At 41.0% G+C, this 23,295-nt stretch overlaps 1 protein-coding gene across 1 annotated transcript; it reads left to right on the forward strand.

The window, feature by feature from the left end:
• The first annotated feature begins 3,460 nt into the window (after positions 1-3,460).
• LOC125481370 (E3 ubiquitin-protein ligase rnf213-alpha-like) lies at positions 3,461-23,031 on the forward strand. Its single transcript, XM_048592831.1, has 4 exons — positions 3,461-4,096; positions 14,658-14,896; positions 17,375-18,016; positions 22,393-23,031. The coding sequence occupies exons 1-4, from the start codon at positions 3,979-3,981 to the stop codon at positions 23,029-23,031; spliced, it is 1,638 nt and encodes a 545-aa protein (XP_048448788.1). The 5' UTR covers positions 3,461-3,978.
• Positions 23,032-23,295: the final 264 nt, after the last annotated feature.

Consider the following 23,295-nt stretch of genomic DNA (forward strand, 5'->3'; position numbering starts at 1 on the left):
AAACTGAATGTGAAACTGTTGACCCCAGAACACGTTAAGGAGCTCCAAAGGGATTATACAGTTCGGGGATGATGAGAAACAGTCGAGGGGAATATCAAGAAATTCTTTACTCTCAAAGGCGTTTAGAAAGGGAGAGAGACAAAGAGACAGGGCAAACTGTCCAAACTCCAGAAAAGCATGCAGAATCTACTCCTGTTGCAGGCAATGGAGGTCAATGTCACAGAGGATCACCAGGAGGTGAAGGGCTGGCAAGCCTCACTCTTTTCCTCGGAGGTCTATAAGATAATCTTCCACTTCACCAAGGTCTGCACTGTGGAGCAGGATGAGATGTATTCATGTTTCTTCTTCCAGAATGTACACAGGGAGAGCTCTGTGATCAGCAGCTTGCTGAAACCTGTTGGTCTTCCAGTGCAAGGAGCTGACCTTGACTGGGTGTTGCAGACTGGCACATTCCAAGGTCAAGGACTACATGCTGAGGAATGCACTAATGCTTGGAGCAGGTCTTTTGACCAAAGTACAAGGGGAGGCCTGTTCAGTTATCGGACCCTCCCAGTGACTCCAAAATATGGAGTATCTTGCAAAAGTAAAAAATGACTTTGGGTTTTTTTTTGTTCTCCACAAGCAAAGACTGTATAGAATTGAACTCTCCATCAATGTCAGCAAAATGAAGGAGTTGGTCATTGACTTCAGGAAACGGAGTGGAGGGCACACCCCTTTCTCTATCAATGGTGCTGAGGTGGAGATGGTTGGGAGCATCATGTTCCTGGGAGTAATGATCGTCAACAGTCTGTCCTGGTCCACCCACATTGCTGATAATGTCAAGAAAGCACTGCAATGCGTCTACTTCCTCAAAAGACTAAGGAAATTCAGCATGTCCATAAAGACCGTTAACAATTTTTATAGATGCACCAGAGGAAGCATTCTATCTGGATGCATCACAGCTTGGTAGGACAACTGCTCTGCCCAAGACTGCATGAGATTACAGAAAGTTGTGAACACAGCCCAGATCATCATGCAAACCAGCCTTCCATCCATTAACTCCATCCCGCTGCCTCAGGAAGGCAGCCAACATAATCAAAAACCCCTCCCACCTTGGTTGTACTGTCTTATTTCCTCTTCCGTCTGGAGATTTAAACACACATACCAACAGATTTAGAACACCTTAATCCCCACTGTTATCAGACTTCTGAATGGATCTCTCAAACCCTGATGCACTTTGTATGGTATGATCCCTCTGTATAGCACGCAAGACAATACTTTTCACTGAATCTCAGTACCTGTGACAATAATGAATCAAATGTATGTACATAATTTATTATAATGAATAAAGTGTATTTTTGAAATAAAAATAGTTTCTCCAGGGGTCTCTGTATTTCAGATTCCCAGCATCTGCAGTATTTGGCTTTTATCTCTTTTTTTACTTCATCAGAGTTGGTCAACTGACTTGACGACTTAAGTAGAAATGTTACCAACAGACTGAGGGACCGAATCATGTTTAGGCATAACAAGGTGTAGAGCTGGATGAACACAGCAGGCCAAGCAGCATCAGAGGAGTCGGAAGGCTGACGTTTCGGGCCTGAAACATCACCCTTCCGGCTCCTCTGATGCTGCTTGACCTGCTGTGTTCATGCAGCTCTACACCTTGTTATCTCGGATTCTCCAGCATCTGCAGTTCCCACTATCACCGAATCATGTTTGACAGGTTATGAGCAAATCTCGACCCACATATATTTTGAGAGGAACTTTCAAAATTAATTGAGTTAAGTCAGTGCAGGATGAATATGAATAAAAGCAAACGTTCTGAAGAAGAGTCGTTCTAGACTCAAAAGTTAACGCTGCTTTTCATTCCACAGACTTTCTGAGTTTCTCCCGCACTTTTGTGAGTTTGTTTCAGGATGTATGTGACTTGCGCAATACAGCCCCAGCGATCGTTGTAGTTCACAGGTACAGCGCACAGGATACATTTCTTGAAATGAGAACCCTGTCAATTGTAAAGACTGGAATTTCCCCTGTTTTTCCGTCCGGACAGATTGACTTTAACAGGGACAAAAGCCAGTTTTGCTTTGCAGCTGCCCACAATTGATTTGCATGAAGTGATGTTCCGAAAGTGCGAAATGAAAGTGAATTCGCCATTTACTGAGAAAACGAAACTTACAGAGTGATATAGTCAGTGAGCGAGAAAAGTGCGATAGGACTCGGTGCGGAGATGCGAACTGCAACTTCGTCAAGTGGTTTGTAACGGTGACACTGGACTTGCTGCAGCCATGGGTAGGTAGGGTTTTTTTTCCCTTATAAGTGATGAAAACAGAAAGTGTTGGAGAAACTCAGCAGGTCTGGCAGTATCTGCGGAAAGTTGCGAGTCCGGTGTGATGTTGTCACAAATGCTGCCAGAGTTTCTCCAGAACTTCTTTTTCTGGATTTCAAATGCTAGAATCCCTACAAAGGGGAAAAAGCCATTCGGCCCATCGAGTCCACACTGCATCTTTGAAGAGCATCCAGACGCACTCTCCTACCCGATTCCTGTAACCCTGCATTTCCCGTGGCCAATCTACCTAATCAATCTTCGGTAGACGAACAGGAAAGACTGGAAAAACACAGCAAACAAGGCAGCATCTGGAGAAGGAGGAGAAATCAACGTTTGTGAAGAAGGGTAATACCGGGAACGTTGACTTCTTCTCCTCCTCCAGATCCTGCCCGGCTTGCTGTGTTTTTCCAGCATCCTGTATGCCTGCCTTGGATTCTAGCATCTTCAGTTTTTTTTTCCCCTCTAATCCATGTTTGGTCTGCGGGAGAAAACCGGAGCACCTGGAGGAAACCCACGTAGATAAGGGGAGAACATACAAACTCCACACACAGTCTCACCCGACGGTGGCATCGAACCCAGCCTCCGGGCGCTGTGAGGCATCATGCCACCTAAGCATCCGCAGCATTTTGCTTTTATTTTAAAGCTTTTGAAATATTTTGCACGAACAATTTACTCGCAAAGCGAAGCTAATAACGGGCAAGAGATAGTAGGAACTGCAGATGCTGGAGAATCTGAGATAACAAGGTGTAGAGCTGGATGAACACAGCAGACCAAGCAGCACCAGAGGAGCAGGAAGGCTGACGTTTCGGGTCTAGGCCCGAAACGTCAGCCTTCCTGCTGCTTGGCTTGCTCTGTTCATCCAGCTCTACACCTTGTTATCTCTAATAATGGGCAAACCTGCCGTGACCAGGCTCTGGGAGAAGAATTCATTCACAAGAATTCCCCATGCCATTCCGGTTGCGGCGCTTGTGCGCCTGCGTGGTCACGGCACTTTCCGCGCTTTCTCATATGATCCCGGCTACTCCGCGCCTGCGCGGCACGCTCCGTAGGTTTTTGTTCGACTGCCGGGTGGGCGGCAGATCACCGCGCATTGCGTATCACTCCACCCCCGGGCGGGCGAGCACTGTGAAGGTGTGTAGCCCAGCCATTCCGCGCCTGCGCCCTGCGTAGCGCTCACTCCTTTCGGGGTGAGGAATGCGCAGATTTGTAGTCAGGGCTGGTTTGCGCACGTTTGCGTGAGCACCTCTTTCGTCTGCTGCACCTCCCGACGGCTCAGTATCTTTCTGAGAGTCTTGTTATTTGTCGTGGTTATTTGGGGTGTGTCTGTCAGACAGATTTCTCCGGGCTGATGTTTCCCCCTCATCCCGGTGGCGGATTAAGGTGGATAGGTAGTCCGGCCTCAGGCTCATGAGCGGTTTCCGGCTGCAATAGTTTCTAAACTGAGCAAGGCCCTCCCTCTCCCTCCATCGTAAACACGCGCTGCGCTCATGCAGAGAGAACGACATTAGTAAATAAATAGCGCATTCATTCGGGTATTCTTTGAAAGGGGGAATCAGTGCTCGGCGAGTAGTGTCAATGTGACAGGAATCCTCCTGCTGAAGGCCGGTGTTATTTCGGGATGAGGCTGGAGTTCTTGTTGGTTCTCACCCTTTGCTTTTGCGCCTGATGGAGGAATGGATACCGAACGGGTGAAGATGAAATGTCACAGTTGTGGCCACATTACTAAAGAGAAAGCTCCCAAATTCTGCAGCCAATGTGGAACCAGACTGGTAGAAAGCATTGTGGAGGCTGGTAAGGATTGAGAAAGGGAGCAGTTTGATTGATAGCTGATGAAATGGAGTTATTTTGGTCCAGTTATTGCTTATTTACAAATGCCTCCATGCCGGCATCTGACATCTCTAATTTCACTAAAGATCTCCACCAATCTCCTCACTTCAAGTACTCCTTAAATGGCCTCCCGGATTATGTTGTAATGTGTTAACATAGAAAACATGGAAAATAGGAGCAGGCATAGGCCATTCAGCCCTTGAGTCTGCTGTTCCATTCACTAGTTTCACAGCTAATCATCCAACTCAGTACCCACTTCCTGCTTTCTCCCCACACCCTTTGATCCCTTAAGCCTTAAGAACTACATCTAACTCCTTCAAAGCATTCAAAACTTTGTGGCAGAGAATTTGTTAGGATTACTGCTCTCTGGGTGATGAAATTTCTTTGACTCAGTCCTACATGGCCTACCCCTGTTCTTAGAATGTGACTCCTGGTCTGGATTCCCCAGTCACTGGGGATGTCCTTCTTGCATTTACCCTGCTAGAATTTTTATAGGTTTCTATGAGATTCTTCCTTAATCACTTAAACTTCAGTGAATATAGTCCTAATTGATCCAGTCTGTTTTCATTTGTCCGTCCTACTTTCCCAGGAATTGTTGTATTCCCTTCATAGCAGGAATGTCCCTAGATAAGGTGACCAGAACTGCACACAATACTCCAGATGTAGTCTCACCAAGGCCCTGTATAATTGCAGCAAGGCATCCCTATTCCTGTACTCAAATCCTCTTGCTATGAAGGCCAACATACCATTTAGAAAAAAAAAACCGAACTGCGGATGCTGGCGATCTGAAACCAACAAGAACAGAAATTGCTGGAGGAATTCAGTCGGTGTGCGGTATCTGTGGAGAAAAAAAGAAGTTAACTTTGAGTCCAGTGATCCTAATTCAGAACTCCCTTAGTAGTTTTGAAGAAGTTTTAGTGATCTTGAAACAATAAATCTGTTTTCTGCCCATAGATGTTGCTGGGCTTCTCTTGCATTTAATGTTTGTTCCGGCATTCCACTTGCCGCCTTTACCACCTGCTGCGCACAAATTCTCTCCTTCAGTTATAAGGGCACCCAGGTCTCATTGCACCTCTCCCTTTCCCAATCTATTCCCATGCAGATAATATTCTGTCTACATTTTTGCTGCAAAAATGTGATAACTTGATGTTCATCCACATTATACTTCATCTACCATCCATTTGCTCACTCATTCAACTGGTCCAAATCACACTGCATCTGTGTATCCCCATAATTCGACTCCCTCATCCAGCTTTGTGTCATTTGCAAACCTGGAGACATTACATACACTTCCCTCATCTAAATCATTAATGTGAATAACTATGGTCCAAGCTGACCCCTCTGTTATCTCTCATCGTTGATTGCCACTTGTAAAATGATCATTCATTCCTACTGTTTGTTTTCTGCCTGCCAAGCAGTTCTCTATCCATATCAGTACACTACCCTAATCCCATACACTTTAATTTTACATGCTAATCTTTTATGTGGGACTTTGTCGAAAGCCTTCTTTTGCAATTTCAAATTTGGGTTTGTATCTGTCTCTGTCTCTCTCTGTCTGGTGTGATGGCATCTTCAAGTATCAGAATTAGGCCACAATGGTTAAAAATTTGGGAAGCACAGACCTACACCTCTAGCCAATTTATTCACAATCTATCTTACTGTTGCCTTCTGTGGCTTTGTGGAAAATCTTGCTTTATAACATACCCGTGAAATGTCTTGGGAAGTGTTGTATTAAAGTTGTAATGTGAATGTGAGTTATTGTTGTTAATTGACCTCTTTCTTCCCTATGATCCTCCAAGATATCTGCAACTATTGCACATTCTTGATTTGAACCATTATACCATTAGTAACCATGCTTTCAGCTGCCCTGCCTTAACTTCTGGAAATCTCTTCCATCCAGCACTGTTAAAATATACCTCTGACCAAGCTTTTGATCATTTGTCCTATATCTTCTTATGCAGCTCTGTCAAATTTTGCTTTACAATGCATCTATGAGTTGCCTTGAGTCAATAATGCTAATAAAGCAGCATAATTAAGTTATTGTTGACTTGGACATGCTTAATTTTATTACAGTGAAAAGAGGTTTAAAAAGCTGCTTTGCTGAAACAAAGCATCTGTAGTTTATTTTGCGATAATGGTTCTAAGTAAAACTACCCCTTGGCAGCATTAACACATTCATTTGGGATAAAAGAAGATATTGTACATTATGAAAATTGGGGGAAAAAAATCCCTGAAAATCCTGACATCATCTGTGGAGAGAAAAAAAGTCAAGCTTTCAAGTCTGTGATCTTTCATCATAATTGGGATAAGTTAGAAATCTGTTGGGGCAGGTGTTGCTGAGCAGTGATCTCTGGCCTTGCCAGTGACATTCATCTTATTGTGAAATTGGGTAGAATACTTGTGGATTGGGAGACAGGAAGTTAGAATTTGTTGTTGTAAAATGCTAGGGGCGGGGGAAGCATTACGTGGTCCCTTTAAAAGATCATCTGCTTTTCTGCGCATAGAGATTTAAAATGGATGTCTGTGAGCAGCTGTTTGAGAGTTTGCAAGTACACAGAGAGCACCTGAATTGAAACATTTTGTATTGAAAATCCAGTTAGCAGGCCAATCAGCAGGTTTTACCGAGATAGCAGCTTTTGAATTTAGCTAATCAATTTGAACCAGGCACTTAGTTACCAAAAACCTATTAAATTTAAGTCTGAGATCATAAGAACTGCTGATGCTGGAGTCAGAGATAACACAGTGTGAAGCTGGAGGAGCCAGCAGGCCAGGGACCCTTCTTCAGCAATGGTTCCGATCCTGCTCCTGTGATCTGCCTGGCCTGCTGTGCTCCTCCAGCTCTACACTCTGTTATCTCTTAAATTTAAGTCTGATAGTTTTGACAACATAGGACCAATCCTATTCTAAGAAATATTGATATATCATCAAGGGTGTAAAAGAAGGGGGCAGTTGGACAAAGACCCCACAGCTAGCTGCCATCTGCCAGAGCTAACGGCCCTCCGCTCTCGAGAGAATCACTGGCTGTCACAGCTTCTTCTATGTCTTAGAGAAAGCGCCATCTAAATAACAATGGCACCAATGGCACAGCTAGTTGAATATTTACGATAGAAGAATTGACGGAGAAAGCACAGAACATTCCGGGAGAAACGTAATCTGGCTGTAATTTCGAGAGACTAAATTTATTTTTATTATATATAGGTGAGATTTGTATTTATTGGAACATCGTACCATTAGAATCTTGCTTTATTGGGAATAGTTAGTAGTTAGGGATTTATTTGGTTTGTGCCAGCACCTCAGCAGCTCACCGCCACCTTCTCAAGGGCAGCTAGGGATGGGCAAGAAATGCTGGCCAGCCAGCGACGCCCACATCCCACAAAACAAATAGAAAAAAAAATTGCCCTCAACTCCCTGATTATTTTTTAAAAATCGACCTTCTCTTTAAATACTTTCAATGATCTGGTGCTCAAAGGGGGTGAAATTCCTTCACACCTCAATTTTAAAAGAGTGCCTCCTTATTCTGTGATTATGTCCCCTAGTTTGAGATTCCCCAGTAGTGGAAATATTTTCCCAAAATCTATTGTACAAGTTCTCTCAAACCTTGCCTGTTTAAATAAGGTTACCCATCATTCTTAGGAAATCCAATTAATAAAGGCCTAGCCTGTTTAGCCATTCTTAATAAAACAGCCCTGGAATCATCCTAGTGAATCTCTTTTGAACTATGATCTATGCCTCCAATGTTAAATTTGGAAAGTCTCTTGCATTATAAATCTACTTTTTTGATAAGACTTCCTCAAACTTAAATCTCACTTCACCTTTACAATTTGGTCTTTTTCCTACAGTCATAGAATCCCTACTGCATAGAAGCAGGCCATTCTGTCCATCAAGTCCATGCTGATCCTCTGAAGAGCATTCCACCTGGACCTTCCCTATCCCCTAACCCCCTATTTACCATGGCCAATCCACCTAACCTACACATCTTTGGATTGTGGGAGGAAACTGGTGCACCTGGAGGAAACCCACGCAGACATGGGGAGAATGTGCAAACTCCACACAGCTTAGTCACTGAGCCACTGTGCCGCCCCAGTTTTACTTTGAGTAACTATATTGCCCCTGTTTTTGTGAACAAAAAAAACAATAAATAGAAATAAGAAACAAGATAACCAGTCTTGTCCATGATGCACTCTTAATTCACAACAAATTCAGTATAGTGAGAAAATGCAACATTGTACTATATTTTCTTAAATTTCTTTTTAACAGATTCTAGTTCTAATAGAGCAAATTAAACAAAATCTTTCAAAACTCAATGTCACAGCAAGCCAGTGTGAATACCAAGAACAAGGAACAACTCTGGTTGACAGAATCGTCAAGTCTTTCTCTGGTAGTAACCAGTCATTTTAAAGTTGAGTCTGTCCTAGCACAGACAAACATTATTTATTGTTGTAAAGATAGATTCAGAATTTGGTCTTTCAGCTACTCTGTTAAACTTAGGAATAATTGTCATTTGTAGTCAAAGTATATCCCATTCAGCACTGCTGTTATTTATCTCTTAGGATTTGGATGCCAGCCACTTGATAGGTGGCTTTGTTTAGCAAGTTAATGAATTTGTTGGCATCTTGAAAATCTTCCAAGACTTTGATTCATTGGGCCAATGCCATGAACAGTTTACTGCTGCGTATTAAAAGTCTTTTATCACCTGGTGTTTCCATGGTGTCATTTTGTTTACAATGCTCTTGTGGAGCCCTTTGGGAAATTGCATTACATTAAAAGTGCTAGATGAAAACAAGATTTTGTTGTGTTGTGTATTTGCTTATGTCCTCTAATAATCATTGCTACTTCTGTTTCTCTTCATTCTGCCACACTATGTTGTCACATAATATTTTCAGCACAGAAACAAGCCATTGTGTGAACTCAGTTGACCCATTAATATACCCTTTTGTGTTTTTCCCTGATGTGTCTATCTGACTGCCTCATAAATCTACCTTAGTTCATGTCAACTATTTCTGAAAGGGGAGGTTCCATTCTTTAACCACACTTGCATTTCCTACTGGATTTGTTGATGAGCATATTGGCTGGTTCTGGTGTTCTCTGCAAGACGAAACTTCAATGCCTACCTAATCGAACTGTTTCATAATCCAAAGATCTCTATAAGGACATCCCTCTGGTACTCTTTTCTCTAGGAAAGAAACGATAGCCTATGCGACCCTCCTTACTAAGAAGAACGTCTCAGTTTCTGTACCATTCTAGTAATTTTTTTATTTGCACTTTATCCAGTGCCCCTCTTTCTTTTTAATAATAGGACCAGAGCTGCTCACAGTACTCCAAGTCTGATCTGACTAAGTTTACAAACTTAATGTATTTTGACTGATTTTCAATTCTGTCTATTTAGGAATGAATGGTAGTGCATTTCTTGCTTTTTTTGCATTTCCTTATTGGTGGTTGAGGTGAAAACTGTCAGCAATTGCAAGTAGCGATAGCAAGAACCGCAAATGCAGGAGTCGGAGATAACACAGTGTGGAGCTGGAGGAACTCAGCAGGCCAGGCAGCATTAGAGGAGCAGGAAAGTTGATGTTTTGGGTCGGAGCCCTTCAGAAATGGGGAGGGGGAAGGGAGCTCAGAAATTAATAGAGGAGGAGTGGGGCTGGGCAAGATAGGTGGGATGGTGATAGGTGAGTGCAGGTAGGGAGTGGTGGGGATTGGTTAGTGAAGTGGGTGGGGCGGATAGGTAGGAGAGAAGGTGGACAGGTTGTGTTAGGTCAAGGAGGTGAGGATGAGAGGGAAGGCTGGACATGGGATGAGGCCAGGGTTGGAAGATTTTAAAACTGGTGAAATCCATATTCAGGCCATCAGCCTGTAAGCACCTGAGGTGGAATATAAGGTGTGGGTGGTATCATTGTGACACTGGAGGAGGCCCAGGGTGGACATGTCACCCAGGGACTGGGAAGATGGGCTAAAATGGTTCGCGACCAGAAGGTGTTGTCATTTGCCACATATAGAGCGTAGATGCTCTACAAAATGGTCTCCGAGTCTCTGCTTGGTCTCACCGATGTAGAGGAGGCCGCGTTGGGAGCAATGGATGCAGTAAACCAAGTTGACTAATGTGGAAGGTTTGTTTTGTGCCTTGAATGGAGGTGAGGGAGGCGTAGGGGCATGTGTAGCACTTCCTGCAGTTGCCGAGAAAGGTGCTTTGGATAGGTGGATGAGGGATGTAGGAACAGGGGAGGTAATCTACACTTGGATTCCCAGAGACCTCTGTCCGTTTAGAAATTTATTTATCAAAGAGTTTGTGACATTTTTCTTCCTCCCAAAATACAGTACATCCCACTTACCTATATTCAGGTTCATTTCTCAATTACAAGTCCATTCTATAAGTTTATTAATGTGTTTTTATGGCTGCAATTCTTAGTATTAGTTATGTCCCAACATTGATCCTTGTGGGCCACAACTTGAATGTTTTGTCAATATATGTAGTTACGTTGAACCTCTGTCCTGTTTCAGTGTTGCAGCTAGATTGCTATCTAATCTGCTACATGTTTCCTTAATCCATGTTTCGTGACCGTAGTCTATTACGTGTTTCCTATTTTCTTGAATAGTTTAAATCAGTACTCCAAGAGAAGTAGAGCTGTGACAATTCTGAGTTTGCTTTCCAGTTATTGGCTGAAAGTAGATTGATATTCTTTGAACCACAACATGACAGTTCTGATGTGGATCAAAATATGTAGCAGTTACTGGTATGTTTTCCCAGTTGTACTCCTACTCTGCTGTTTTATTCCACTTGTTTGTTGGCAGTTTGCTTTCAAGATCGTTGCATCTTCCTCTGCCCCAATGATTTTTGTTAGGGACTTAGAGACATGTTAAAGCTTTAAGTAAATGCACGTCTTTCATCCTTCACCCTTATGTCTGTTCGAGTTATAGTTGGGAAATCTTGATTAGATTTATTGAAAATTTCATAGAATCCCAAACTGGAAGCAGCCATTCAAACCTGTTGAGTCCATTTCACCCCTCCAAAGAGCAGTCCACCCAGACCCACTCTGTAACCCTGCATTTCCCATGGCTAATCCACCTAGCCTGTACATCCCTGGACACTATGAGCAATTTAACGTGGCCAATCCACCAAATGTGCACATCTTTGGAAGGAAACTGGAGCACCCAGAGGAAACTCATGCTGACACAGGGAGACTGGCTACGTGGAGTTTACACGATCGCTCAAAGCTGGAATCAAACCCAACCCCCTGGTGCTGTGAGGTAGCAGTGCTAGCCACTGGGCCACCCTCCTCTATCAAGCCAATCTGATGTGCGTGCTAGTGTTTATCCTCACATAAGCCTTCTCCCAACTGCTCGTTCTACTCCTCATCCTACTCCATCAGAATAACTTTTTATTTCTTCCTCCCACATATACTTAGCAAGTTTTTCTTTAAAAGCATCTACACTATTTGCCTGAGATAGTAGGAACTGCCGATGCTGGAGAATCTGAGATAATGAGGTGTAGAGCTGGATGAACACAGCAGGCCAAGCAGCATCAGAGGAGCAGAAGAAGGTTCTCGACCCGAAACATCAGCTTTCCTGCTCCTCTGATGCTGCTTGGCCTGCTGTGTTCATCCAGATCTACACCTTGTTATCTTACACTATTTGCCTCACAACTTCATATTCCCACAGCTGGTTAAGTAAATAAATGTTCGTAGATTGTCTGTTGCTTATATTGTTAACTGTTTCCCTAGTTTAAGATTTTCCAAAAGGTAACATATGTAATTCTATCCTATCAAACTTGTTCATAACAGAGGTGGGGTGGTGGTGTAGTGGTTTGTAGTAAATAGATGACAATGACAAAAGTGCAACACTTGTGAAGTAACAGGCTTTGGCATTTCTTGTGAGTAATTGTTATACTGAAAGGCTATTTTGGCACGACACACAACCAAATTTGAATTCCTTGACATGAATAACATCGAAATATGAGCAGGAATAGGCCATTCAGACTTCTGAGCCTGCTGTACCATTCATCATGATCATGGCTGATCATCCAATTCATAGAGTCGTACAGTATGGAAACAGATCTTTCGGTCCAATTGGTCCATGCAGATCAGCTGTCCTAAACTAATCTAATTCCATTTGCCAGCATTTGGCCCATATCCCTCTAAACCCTTCCTTTTCATGTACGCATCCAGTTACCTTTCAAATGTTGTAAATGTACCTGCCTCCACTACCTCCTCTGGCAGCTTGCTCCATACATGGATTACCCTCTATGTGAAAAAGTTCCCCTTCAGGTCCCTTGTAAATCTTTCCGTTCTCACTTTAAACCTGTGGCTTCTAGGTTTGGACTCCCTTATCCCTGGAAAAGACTTTGGCTCTTCACCCTATCCATGACATTCATGATTTTATGACCTCTGTAAGGTCACCCCTTAGCCTCAACTCAATAGCCTGTTCCTGTTTCTCCCCAATATCCTTTGATTGCTTTTGTTCCAAGTGCTATATCCAACTCCTTGAAATCATATAATGGATTTGGCCTCGACTGCTTTCTCTGGTAGTGAATTCCACAGGCTGACTACTCTCAGAGAAGAAATTTTTTCTCATCTCAATCTTAATTGGTTTAATCCATATCCTTCGACTGTGACCTCTGGCTTTGGACTCCCCCATCATTGGAACATCTTCCTGCATCTACCCTGTCTAGGCCTCTTAGAATTTTATTCATGTCTATGAGACCTCCTGTCATTCTTATGTACTCCAGTAATATAATCCTAAATTGGGGAGGAAATGGCCTAGTGGTACTTTCGCTAGACTATTAATCCAGAAACTCAGCTAATGTTCTGGGGATCTGGGTTTGAATCCCACCATGGCAGATTGTGGAATTTGAATTCATTTTAAAAAAAGGTCTGGAATTAAGTGCCTACTGATAACCATGAAACCGTTGCCGATTGTCAGAAAAACCCATCTGGTTCACTAATGTCCTTCGGGGAAGGAACTCTACCGTCCCAATGTGTTCTGGCCTACATGTGATTCCAGATCCACAGCAATGTGGTTGACTTTCAATTGCCTGCTGAAATGGCCTAGGAAGCCACTCAGTTCAAGGGCAGTTAGGGACAGGCAACAAATGGTGACCAGCCAGCGATGTCCATGTCCCATGAGTGTGTAAAAAAAGACTGATATAACCTTTTCTCATGTCAGCCTACCACTCCAAGAATCAGTCTGGTAAACCTTTGCTGTACTCCCTCCATAGCAAGAACATCTTTCCTCTGATGTGATCTTATAAAGGCCCCATAATTTTAGCAAGACAACCCTGCACCTGTACACAAATCCTCTTGCTATGAAGGCTAGCATACCACTTGACTTTCATGCCTGCTGTACCTACATACTTACCTTCACAACTAGTGTATGAGGATGCCCAGGTTTCTTTGCTCATTCTTTTTTCTCAAGTTATAGCCGTTTAGATAATCCTCCACCTTGTTTTTTGCTTCCAAAGTGGATAGTCTCATATTTATTGACATTAAATGGCATCTGCCATGCATTTCCCCCTGCACTGAGCTTGTCCAAATTGCTTTGAAGCATCTCTGCATCCTCCTCACAGCTCACCCTCCTGCCAGCTTTGTGTCACCTGCAAATTTAGAGATATTACATTTAATTCCCTACCTAAATCAGTAATATATATTCTGAATAGCTGGGGTCCTACGACTGGTTCCTGCTGTATTCCACTGGTCACTTCTTGCCATTCAGAAAAAGATCTGTTTCTTCCTTTGGAGGCAGCAAGAAGTGCAGATGCTAGAGCCAGAGTTGATGTTCCCTGCCTGCCAGTCAGTTTTCCACCCATCCCAATACACTACCCTTGTTCCATGTGCTTTAATTTTGCATGCTAATCTCTTAACTGAGACTCTGTTGAATGTGTTCTGAAAGTGCAAGTCCATTGGTTCCCCTTCATCAGTTCTGAGTTAAATCCTTGAAGAATTCCAGTAGGCTTGTTAAGTGTGATTTCCCTTTTGTAAATCCATGCTGACTCTGTCTAATCCTGCTGCTGAATAACAAACTATTGGGAAATTTAAGAAAAGTTTCAATAAGGTATAAACAAATTGGTTTATTACTGCAGCAAAGGTGTGTTAACAAATTATCTTATTGTGGCGGTAACAAATTATATTAGGTTGTGAATATGATTTTCACAAATTTATCATGTAATTGAAGTTAATCTATGTTTTTTATTGTGACTTCAAACAACCGTGTTTGCATGTTCACACTGTCTGGCAAACTGGCGCACAGTCATTGTTCTGTCTGATTTGACATTATCATTGATGAATTTATTGGCCTTGGTGATCTCTAGTTGGACAGGTTTATTGTGATTCGAGGCATGCAGGTTAGCTACAAGCTTGAATTTCTAAGAGATCAATTAAATATCTTGTGTCAGTGGAAGTAAATTCTAGTCTCCAAGCTCATATATTAAAACTCCTTATTGGGAAAATTTTTCGATGTTTAACTCTGGATTTGAGTTCTTGTTTTTTTTTATGATGTGGGTTTACCTTGGTAATTATTTTTCATTATTCACCTAAAGCAATGCCCCTGATTAGTGGGAAGATTAAAGCTGAAGCTCCAGATTTATCAATGCCTATGGATGTAGACCTGGACCTGTCTTCCACCTCCACCACAAGCATGGAAAGTGAAGTGTCCTTGCTGGAACCAGAGCCTCCTCCTTGTAAGTTGCAGTATGGCGAAAACTCAGTCCTGACGGCAATTTCAGAAAAAGAAAGCAAAATATCTGATCAACCACGAAAGGGGAGCTCTAATAAAAGTGTAAGTTGGTTAAGTACGCAACAATATTTGCAATTTCTGTAGTGTTCTGGGTAATTTTTTATTCACTTGTGGGAATGCTTTGGCTGGGCCAGCATTTATTGTCTATTCATAATTGCCCTTGAGAATATGGTGGTGAATTGCCTTTTTGACGGCTGTAAGTGGTGTGGTTGACCCACAATGCCATTAGGGAAGGAGTTCCGGGATTCTGACCCAGTGATGCTGGTGATATATTTCCAAGTCAGGATGATGAATAGCTTGGCGGTGAACTTGCTGGTGGTGGTGTGTTCTCATATATCTGCTGCCCTTTGTCCTTCTACATGATAGTGGTCATGGGTTTTGTCTAAAGATTGTTAGTGAATTTCTGCAGTGCATCTGTACTAAATTGTCCTGTTCACAAGGCTTCTGAGAAGTGTTTCCCTTGTATAGATGCCAGGCAAAACCAGAGTCCTCAATATGGCATGTGAGACTTCAGATCATGGAATAATTACAGCACAGAAGGAGATCATTTGGCCCATTGTCTCTGAGCTAAAGTGAGGAAACTAGAAAAGTTGAGATTGTTCTCTCTAGAGCAGTGTAGGAAATTTAATACTAATTCTGACGGTTTTGGTAGATTATGTAAGAAGCTGTTTCCATTTGCATGAGTTGGTAATCCAAGGAAAGAATTCAGAGATCTAAAGCAATTGCATAATGTTTTATTTTATCATTGTAGCTTATCTTTTAGATTGTACTTGACATTAAAGAACATTCTTTAATCACATGCAGCTCATCTGCTTTCATCCAGGATTTTGTTATCTCAAAGTTGACTTTTCTAATGCCTTCCTCGCTAGCCTGCTATCCTCTCCCTTCGTAAACTTGAAGTTTATGAATCACTTTATCATGACTTACACCAAGTTGCCTAACTCACTTGCTTTATGATATAAATTGGTTCATAGTTAAACAACACCTCAAACAAGCATGAAAAAATTAAATTCAAATCTTACCATGATTTCACCCTCAGTATTGTTTTTTCCTCACTTTGTGATATGTCTGTGATAACCACTTGATGTTATACGTTTGACAAGATGGAATCAATTTGGTTTGGGTCCACTCAGATTTTAAGAACATATGACATGTACTTGCTTTTTGTCCCCAACTTGTGACATCACTTTGCATCTTCTCTGTAGACAGTTTCACCCCAGTCTAATCTGCCTCTGCAGCCGCCTTCTTTGTTCTTGATCAGACTCTCATCCAATTTTCCTGCACCCAATTTGGCTCTGGAGCAAGCCCATATTCAATGTAAGAATGACGAAGTAATTTAATGGAAATGACTGATAATTTGCTTTCATCATGCTGTTAACTTCAATTACGACTCCTGTTGAGTTTTCCCAATGATATACAACGGTTCTAAAGTAAAATATAAGTTTGAATACAAAAGAATAATAATGACCTGTGCTTAGGGCATTGATTAAAATCTTAAAACACTAGCAGTCTTATTCATGTGGAATACTGAGAACTTCAAGCATACTAGTTTCTAAATTTAATTTTTTTTTCTTTATTCATTCACTGAATGAGGGCTTCGCTGGCTAGGCAGCTTTTATTACTCATTCCTAATTGCCCAGAGGGCAGTTAAGAGTCAACCACATTGCTGTGGGTCTGGAGTCACATGTAGGCGAGACCAGGTAAGGATGGCACTTTCCTTCCCTAAAGGACATTAGTGAACCAGATGGGTTTTTCCAACAATCGACAATGGATTCACGATCATCACTAGATTCTTAATTCCAGATATTTATTGAATTCAAATTCCTCCATTTGCCATTGCGGGATTTGAACCCAGGTCCCCAGAATGTTATCTGGGTCTCTTGATTAACAGTACAGCAATAATACCACTAGGCCATCGCCTCCTCTTAATTTAATTATTTAAACTAATTTAATTAGTTTTGCATTTATCTTGAAGCAAAGCAAGAGGTATTGGAATAAATATTAGAGATGCTGGAAATGTTTAGCAGGTCAGACAGTATCCAAGGAGACAGAAACAGTTAACATTTCAGGTGATAGATTTTGATATTTAGAATGCAACAACAAATTCATTTAGCTGTCACTGACATCTGGAAAGTTCATGCCACATGATAGCCGTGTGATCATTTCTAACGTGTTGAAATCTTTAGCTCGTTATTTTCAAATAAGACAGGAATAAATGGTCAGTTCAGGTACAGTAAATCACAAGTTTAGTTAAAATAAATATCAAATTTTGAGGAGTAAACTAATTTAGCTAATTTATTTCTATTGAAGTGAACAAAGATGCAATAAAGTGCTGTGCCACTTTTATGATGGTAACATTTCAGCACCAAACAGGAGTGATTCATTTTCTCAAATATGGTTTAGAAATGGTCTGTATTTCGATGGAGCATTATATTTTAACAATTGCTTGGCAAAAGTTGAAGAATGGTGTTCGTTGCTATTGTTCATGTAGTCTAATTCTGGTATGTTTTGTTAATGCAGAAAAAAAGGAAAAAGAAAACAAAGAAGTTGAGTGGAGCTGAGATGGAGTCCTCTGCTCCTCAACTCAGGCACTTGAGTGAAAATGAACAGAAGGACATTGAACAACTCAATAAAATTGACAATGAAACTGAACAATCCGCTGTTGGCAATGAAACTGGAAGTTACTCTGGCAGCAATGATTTGATCAATGACCAAAACGCTGTTTGTAATATTACTAATCTGCAGGTTGCTGCAGATGATGAACATCCTCCAAACTCAACAGGTATTGAGGAAGTTCCAGCTAGTTGTGGTCCAGTCGGAAATCTGGTAAATCTACGCATTGTAGCATTCCAAAGTGGCATAACTGATACGAACAAAGATGGCGCAGTCCAATCTATTACTGAGAGTGATCCGCTTCACCCAAACAAGAGTAACAAACCAGCCTCTGCAGTGAATGAAGGATCATTAATCATGGAGAAATTGAGCAGCAGGAAAGATGGCACTCAGTCTGGAAGAGGAATTACTCTCGACGAATCTGAATCAACGTTGACTAGTGCTGACAATAAGCCACTTCATACATCTGACAGTGACTCAAGTAGTTCTGTTGAAGAAAATAATGATCAGTATGACATGAAGAAAGAAAAGGACATTCTACTTACTCAGGTTACAATTCATTCTCACTATTATTTATGAAAATAAACTATTTTAAGACTATCTGGTGTTTAAATAATAATAATAAATCAATAGTAATAATAAATCAATAGTAATAACCTAAATTATCTTGGCACACCAGAACTGTTGAGAAGTGAGACATTCTGCATTTTGTAATACTTTCCATGGGGTCATTGAGAAAGGAAATTCTAAATATCCAAATCATTTTTAAAACTTGTTTTTAATACTTTCTCCCCACTAACCCCTTTTAAGGCATGTTACCTGGATGCTGACATGCCTCTATATTTCAACGAATATCCTACTTTTTATGTGAGACAAGAGCAGCCTTTTTGTTAATTTAAATGATTCTGTGAAACCTGTATAACAATGGAGGAACATATTGAGTACTGACTGTTGGCAGGTTAATTAATTGGTGAAGCATCACTGACCAATCCAATCCTTTAGTCACACGATAGCTGCAAGCTTCCCTGTATGTGTCAATAGATAGAAATTGGTTGCCTCTCTAAGTCTATTTGAGCTGAAGACCTTTCCACTGGAGTTAATTATGTTAAATAACACAAAATGCTGACAACACTCAATAGGTCTGCACCATCTGTGGAGAGAGAAACTGAGTCCACATGTCAGGTCAAGGACTTCAAAGAAAGCTGGCGCTGATGTTAGCTGGTTCACTTGAACTGTTTTGATTTTTAGATGTATCCAAATTGCTCCATGGGTTATATGTTGAAAATTTCCTTGTTAGTCTCAAGGAAAATTGAATTTTAAAAAAATGCCAGAAATTTGAAACAGTAACAATATGCATAGCAGGTCACTTAGCATCTGTGGAAAGTATAGAATTACTTAATATTTCAAACGTAACCTATTAACAAAAATGAAAATGATAAAGCATATGCATAGAATCAGAACTCTCACTAGTAAACCCTTGAAACAAGGAGGATGTTCATGGTTCATGGAAATATCCTGTGCAAGGCATTTTTTAAACATGGAGAGCTCTTACATTGCAGCTGTCACATGGCTCTGACATATAGGCATATCAGAAGGATTTATACACTGGCAGTCTACGTGCTAGACCTTGGTACAAACACACCTTTATGGCCATTAAGTTCTGGGATGGGACTCGACCCTGGAGCATCTGCTTCAGAGAACAACATGTTACCCAATGTGCAATAAGGTATCCAACACTGAGAACAACAGGGAAGTGCGTCTCTCAAACTATCACCCGCTTATGCAAATTCATTGCAACACATGCTGACTGACCATAGTTTTTGTTTTGGATTAAAAGAAAATAGCATAGGAATTTTGGAGTCAGATATCTGTTTCCTAGCATCTATGTGGGACGTGTATAAATTGGAATTTGATAATGGTCTGATGCATAATATAGATGAGATATGGGAAGTTGTAACTAGATCCTATAAGCTTCATTGAGAAATGATGAGATACTTTGTTCAGAGATTGGAGATAACATTATTTAGTTTAGAAACCAACATCCTGTGGATTTTGCTAACTGAGTTGGAAAGCTGTGTTTTTATTAAGAAAAAGCAAATTGCTGCGAAGACTAACAGTAGTGAGCAACTGCAAAGGACACAGACACATTTACTGTTTCTGGTGTGGATTCGTTATCATTGTTCTAATGTCCTTTGTGCCATAAATTTCACCACATTATTGTAGAACATTTTTAAAGCTGTTTTTTGGGATGTGAAAGTTGCTGAAAGGGTTAATTTATTGCCCATACTCGGTTGAACTCATGTAAGTGGAATTCCTACAGCCCATGTGGTAATAAATCTCCCACAGTGTGGTTTGATAGGGAAGTCCGAGATTTGGATCAGTGGGCTCAGTTGATTAAATTGAAAGCCTACAGAAAATTGAGGTGGACTTTCTAATTTTCTCCCTTAATAAAGGTGACAGGAAAGGACTATGATAATACATTTTATTTAGAAAAAAAAGGATACTTAAGGCACTCAAGTGGTTTTATTAATGTTTCCCCACTTGTTAACTGGTTTATCTGTATTACACCCAGATGAGTGAAGTTAGCTGATCTGAGTTCAGAAAACAATTAGAAGGGTCTTCTTGTGGTGCAGTGGTAGTATGCCTATCCTTGAAGCGAGAGGCCTGTGTTCAAGCCCCACTTGTTCCAGAGGTGTTTAATAACATCCCTGAACATGTTGATTAGAAAAATAGGTCGGACAGCAATTAGGACTAACTTATTTTCATGCCTACAGTTATAGAAGGTATATTAGTTGAGTCCCTTGCTCCTAATTGCTATCTAGGAGTCTCTGCAACATTTTTGGCTGTAGCATGAATAGAATCAACGTACATGGCAGTATTCCTTAATGTTGAATTGTATGTCTCTTTGTTGGGAATTATACATCGAAATTGAATAAACTATTCTAGCATTTGTGCATTTTTAAAATTTTCTTCATTTTTAATACCATGAATGAATAATTTTAATCCTGGATGATTGGTTTGAGAGAATCACTTGGTGTTAATTAGCAGAGATCAGATCAATTTTTGGATACAGGGAAGACATCAGAAGGAAAAACATGCTTTACCTCATCCTCAACCAATCTACTAATTGCAGATGCATCTGTTCTTAACAGTATCAGTAGGACTGAGCATTGCACAGTCCTTGTAGGAATAGCTATCACTGAGCTAAATGGGACAGATTTAGAACAAATCTAGCAACTCAGAACTGGGTATCCATGAGGCATTTGTGTCATCAGCAGCAGGATTGTGTTCAAATACAGTTTTAACCTCATGACCCAGCAATTCATTCACTACTACATTAATATCAAACTGTGGGATCACACCTAGTTCAATGAAGAGTGCAGGAGAGCATGCCAGGGAAAGGACCAGGACCACCTAAAAATGAAGTTGTAAACGTGGTGAAATTACATTTCAGGGCTTCCTGCATAGAGCCAAACAATGATTCAGATCTATCTCTGCAGTTCTGCCACATCCAGTCATGGATGGCAGTGGGAAATTAGATAAATAAAAAGAAATGGAGGCTCCACAAATATCTCCAGTAATCAGGAAGCCCAAGTCATTGGGTCAGAATATACGGTTGAAGCATTTTCAACCAAGTTCAGCTAGAATTACAAAATGAGGATCTATCTTGGCCTCTTCCTAAGGTCTCTAACGTCAATTTTTCAGTCCATTTGATTGACTCCACATGAATCAGGAATTGGCTGAAGGTATGGATACTTTCTTTTATTCATTTGTAGGATGTGGGCTTTGCTGGCTGGACAGCATTTATTGCCTGTCCCTAGTTGCCCTTGAGGAGATGATGATGATGAGCTGCCTTCTTGAACTGCTGCAGTCCATGTGCTGTAGGTTGACTCATGATGCCCTTAGGAAGGGAATTCCATGATTTTGACCTAGTGGCAGTGAAGGAAAGGCAATATATTTCCAAGTCAGAATGGTGAGTGACTTGGAAGGGAACTTGCAGATAATGGTGTTCTCATGTGTTTGCTGCCTAGATGGAAGTGGTTTTTGGTTTGGAAGGTACTTTCTAAGGATCTTCAGTGAATTTCTGCTGTGGATCTTGTAGATAGTATGCATTGCTGCTACTGAGCGTCGATGGTGGAAGAAGTGGATGCATGTGGATGTGATGATAATCAAGCAGGTAGCTTTGTCCTGAATGGTGTCAAGCTTCTTGAGTACTGTTGGAGCTGCATCCATCCAGGCAAGTGGGGAGTATACCATTACTCTCCTGACTTGTGCCTTGTAGATGGTGGACAGTCAGAAGGTGAGTTACTTGCTGCAGGTTTTCTAGCCTCTGACCTGCCCACGTAGCCAATGAGATAATGCGAGTCCAATTGAGTTTCTGGTGAATGGTAATCCCCAGATGTTGATAGCGGGGGATTCAGTGATAGTAAAACTATTGAATGTCAAGGGGTGGTTGGATTGTCTCTATTTGGAGATGGTTATTGCCTGGACTTTGTATGGTACAGATGTTATATGCCACTTGTCAGCCCGAGCCTGGATATTGTTCAAATCTTGTTGCGTTTGAACATGAATTGCTTCAGTATCTGAGGAGATGTGAATGGTGCTGAGATTTGTGTAATCATTGGTGGATATCCCCACTTCTGACCTAATGATGGAGGGAAGGTCATAGATGAAGTAGCTGAAATGTTCTAATCTCACAGTATTTAATTTGGGAGGAAATTTAATCTTTGCAGCTGTGTGATCATGAAGGGATAGAGCTTTAAAATGTAAAGCATCTGTATTTGCTTTGATTAAATCTTTGCAGCTGTGTGATCATGGAGGGATAGAGTTTTAAAAAGTAAAGCATCTGTATTTTTTCTTTGATATTGGTGTTCCTTTCTATCTTTCACATTGTCTGATTCTGATATCTTTTAATGTTTATACAGAAAAGTAGAAAAAAGAAATCAAACAATTTAAGTGCAGCTATTCAAAGTAAAGAGATTTCCTCTGCTCTGCAACCCAAACCTTTATATTCGGGCAACAAATACGACATAAAAGAAAGCAACGAAGTTGGCATTGAGGCTAGGAGCTACTTTACCAGCAATGATTTGACCAGTGACGTAAACTCTGCTCGTGATATTGCTGATCTGCAGGCTGCAGTAGGTGATAAACATTCTCCTAGTTCAACAGGTACGGTAAAAACTCTGGACAGTCGTAATCCAATCAGAGGTCAGGTAAATACAGGCCTTGCAGTATCCAAAAGCACCATTGTAACTGCAAAGAACATGGATGGTGCTGTCCAATCTGTTGCTGAGAGTGACCTTTATTCAAAAAACAACAAATCAGCCTACGTAATAGATGATGGACTTCCCACAACTGAGAAACTGAGCAGTGGAAAAGATATTGAACTTGAAAGAGGAGACAATTTGGGTGAATCTGGCGCAGCAGCTGCTCATACTGATAGTGAGCTACTTGATTCAGCAGACAGCGACTTGAATAGTTCTGTTAAAGAAAAAACTAATGAGCAACATGGCATGACAAAGGAAGAGGACATCCCATGCACAAAGGTTATAATTTTACTATAATATATAGAGATAAGCAGTTTATGACTATTTAGTTTTTTTTAGAAAAGTGAATGTTGTTTCCAGTCAATGTATTGAAGCTAACAAATGTAGCTTGGCATACTAGAAAATATGTTGGAAAGAGATAATTCAGCATTTATTTTTATTTGTTCATTGGATGTGGGCAATTGCCCATCCCTAATTTCCCTTGAGAAGGTGATGGTAAGTTGCCTTTTGAACTGTCTCAGCCCTTGCATTATAGGTACATCCACATTGCTCTTAGGAAAG

This window comes from Rhincodon typus, unplaced genomic scaffold (genome assembly GCF_021869965.1).
Source record: "Rhincodon typus isolate 14 unplaced genomic scaffold, sRhiTyp1.1 hic_rhity00001892, whole genome shotgun sequence".
Taxonomy (NCBI): domain Eukaryota; kingdom Metazoa; phylum Chordata; class Chondrichthyes; order Orectolobiformes; family Rhincodontidae; genus Rhincodon; species Rhincodon typus.

Coding starts and splice junctions, on each gene's coding strand:
- LOC125481370 (XM_048592831.1), top strand. CDS start 3,979: ATGGATACCGAACGGGTGAAGATGAAATGTCACAGTTGTGGCCACATT. Junction 4,097..14,657: donor AGAAAGCATTGTGGAGGCTG/GTAAGGATTGAG, acceptor ATTCACCTAAAG/CAATGCCCCTGATTAGTGGG. Junction 18,017..22,392: donor AGGACATTCTACTTACTCAG/GTTACAATTCAT, acceptor ATGTTTATACAG/AAAAGTAGAAAAAAGAAATC.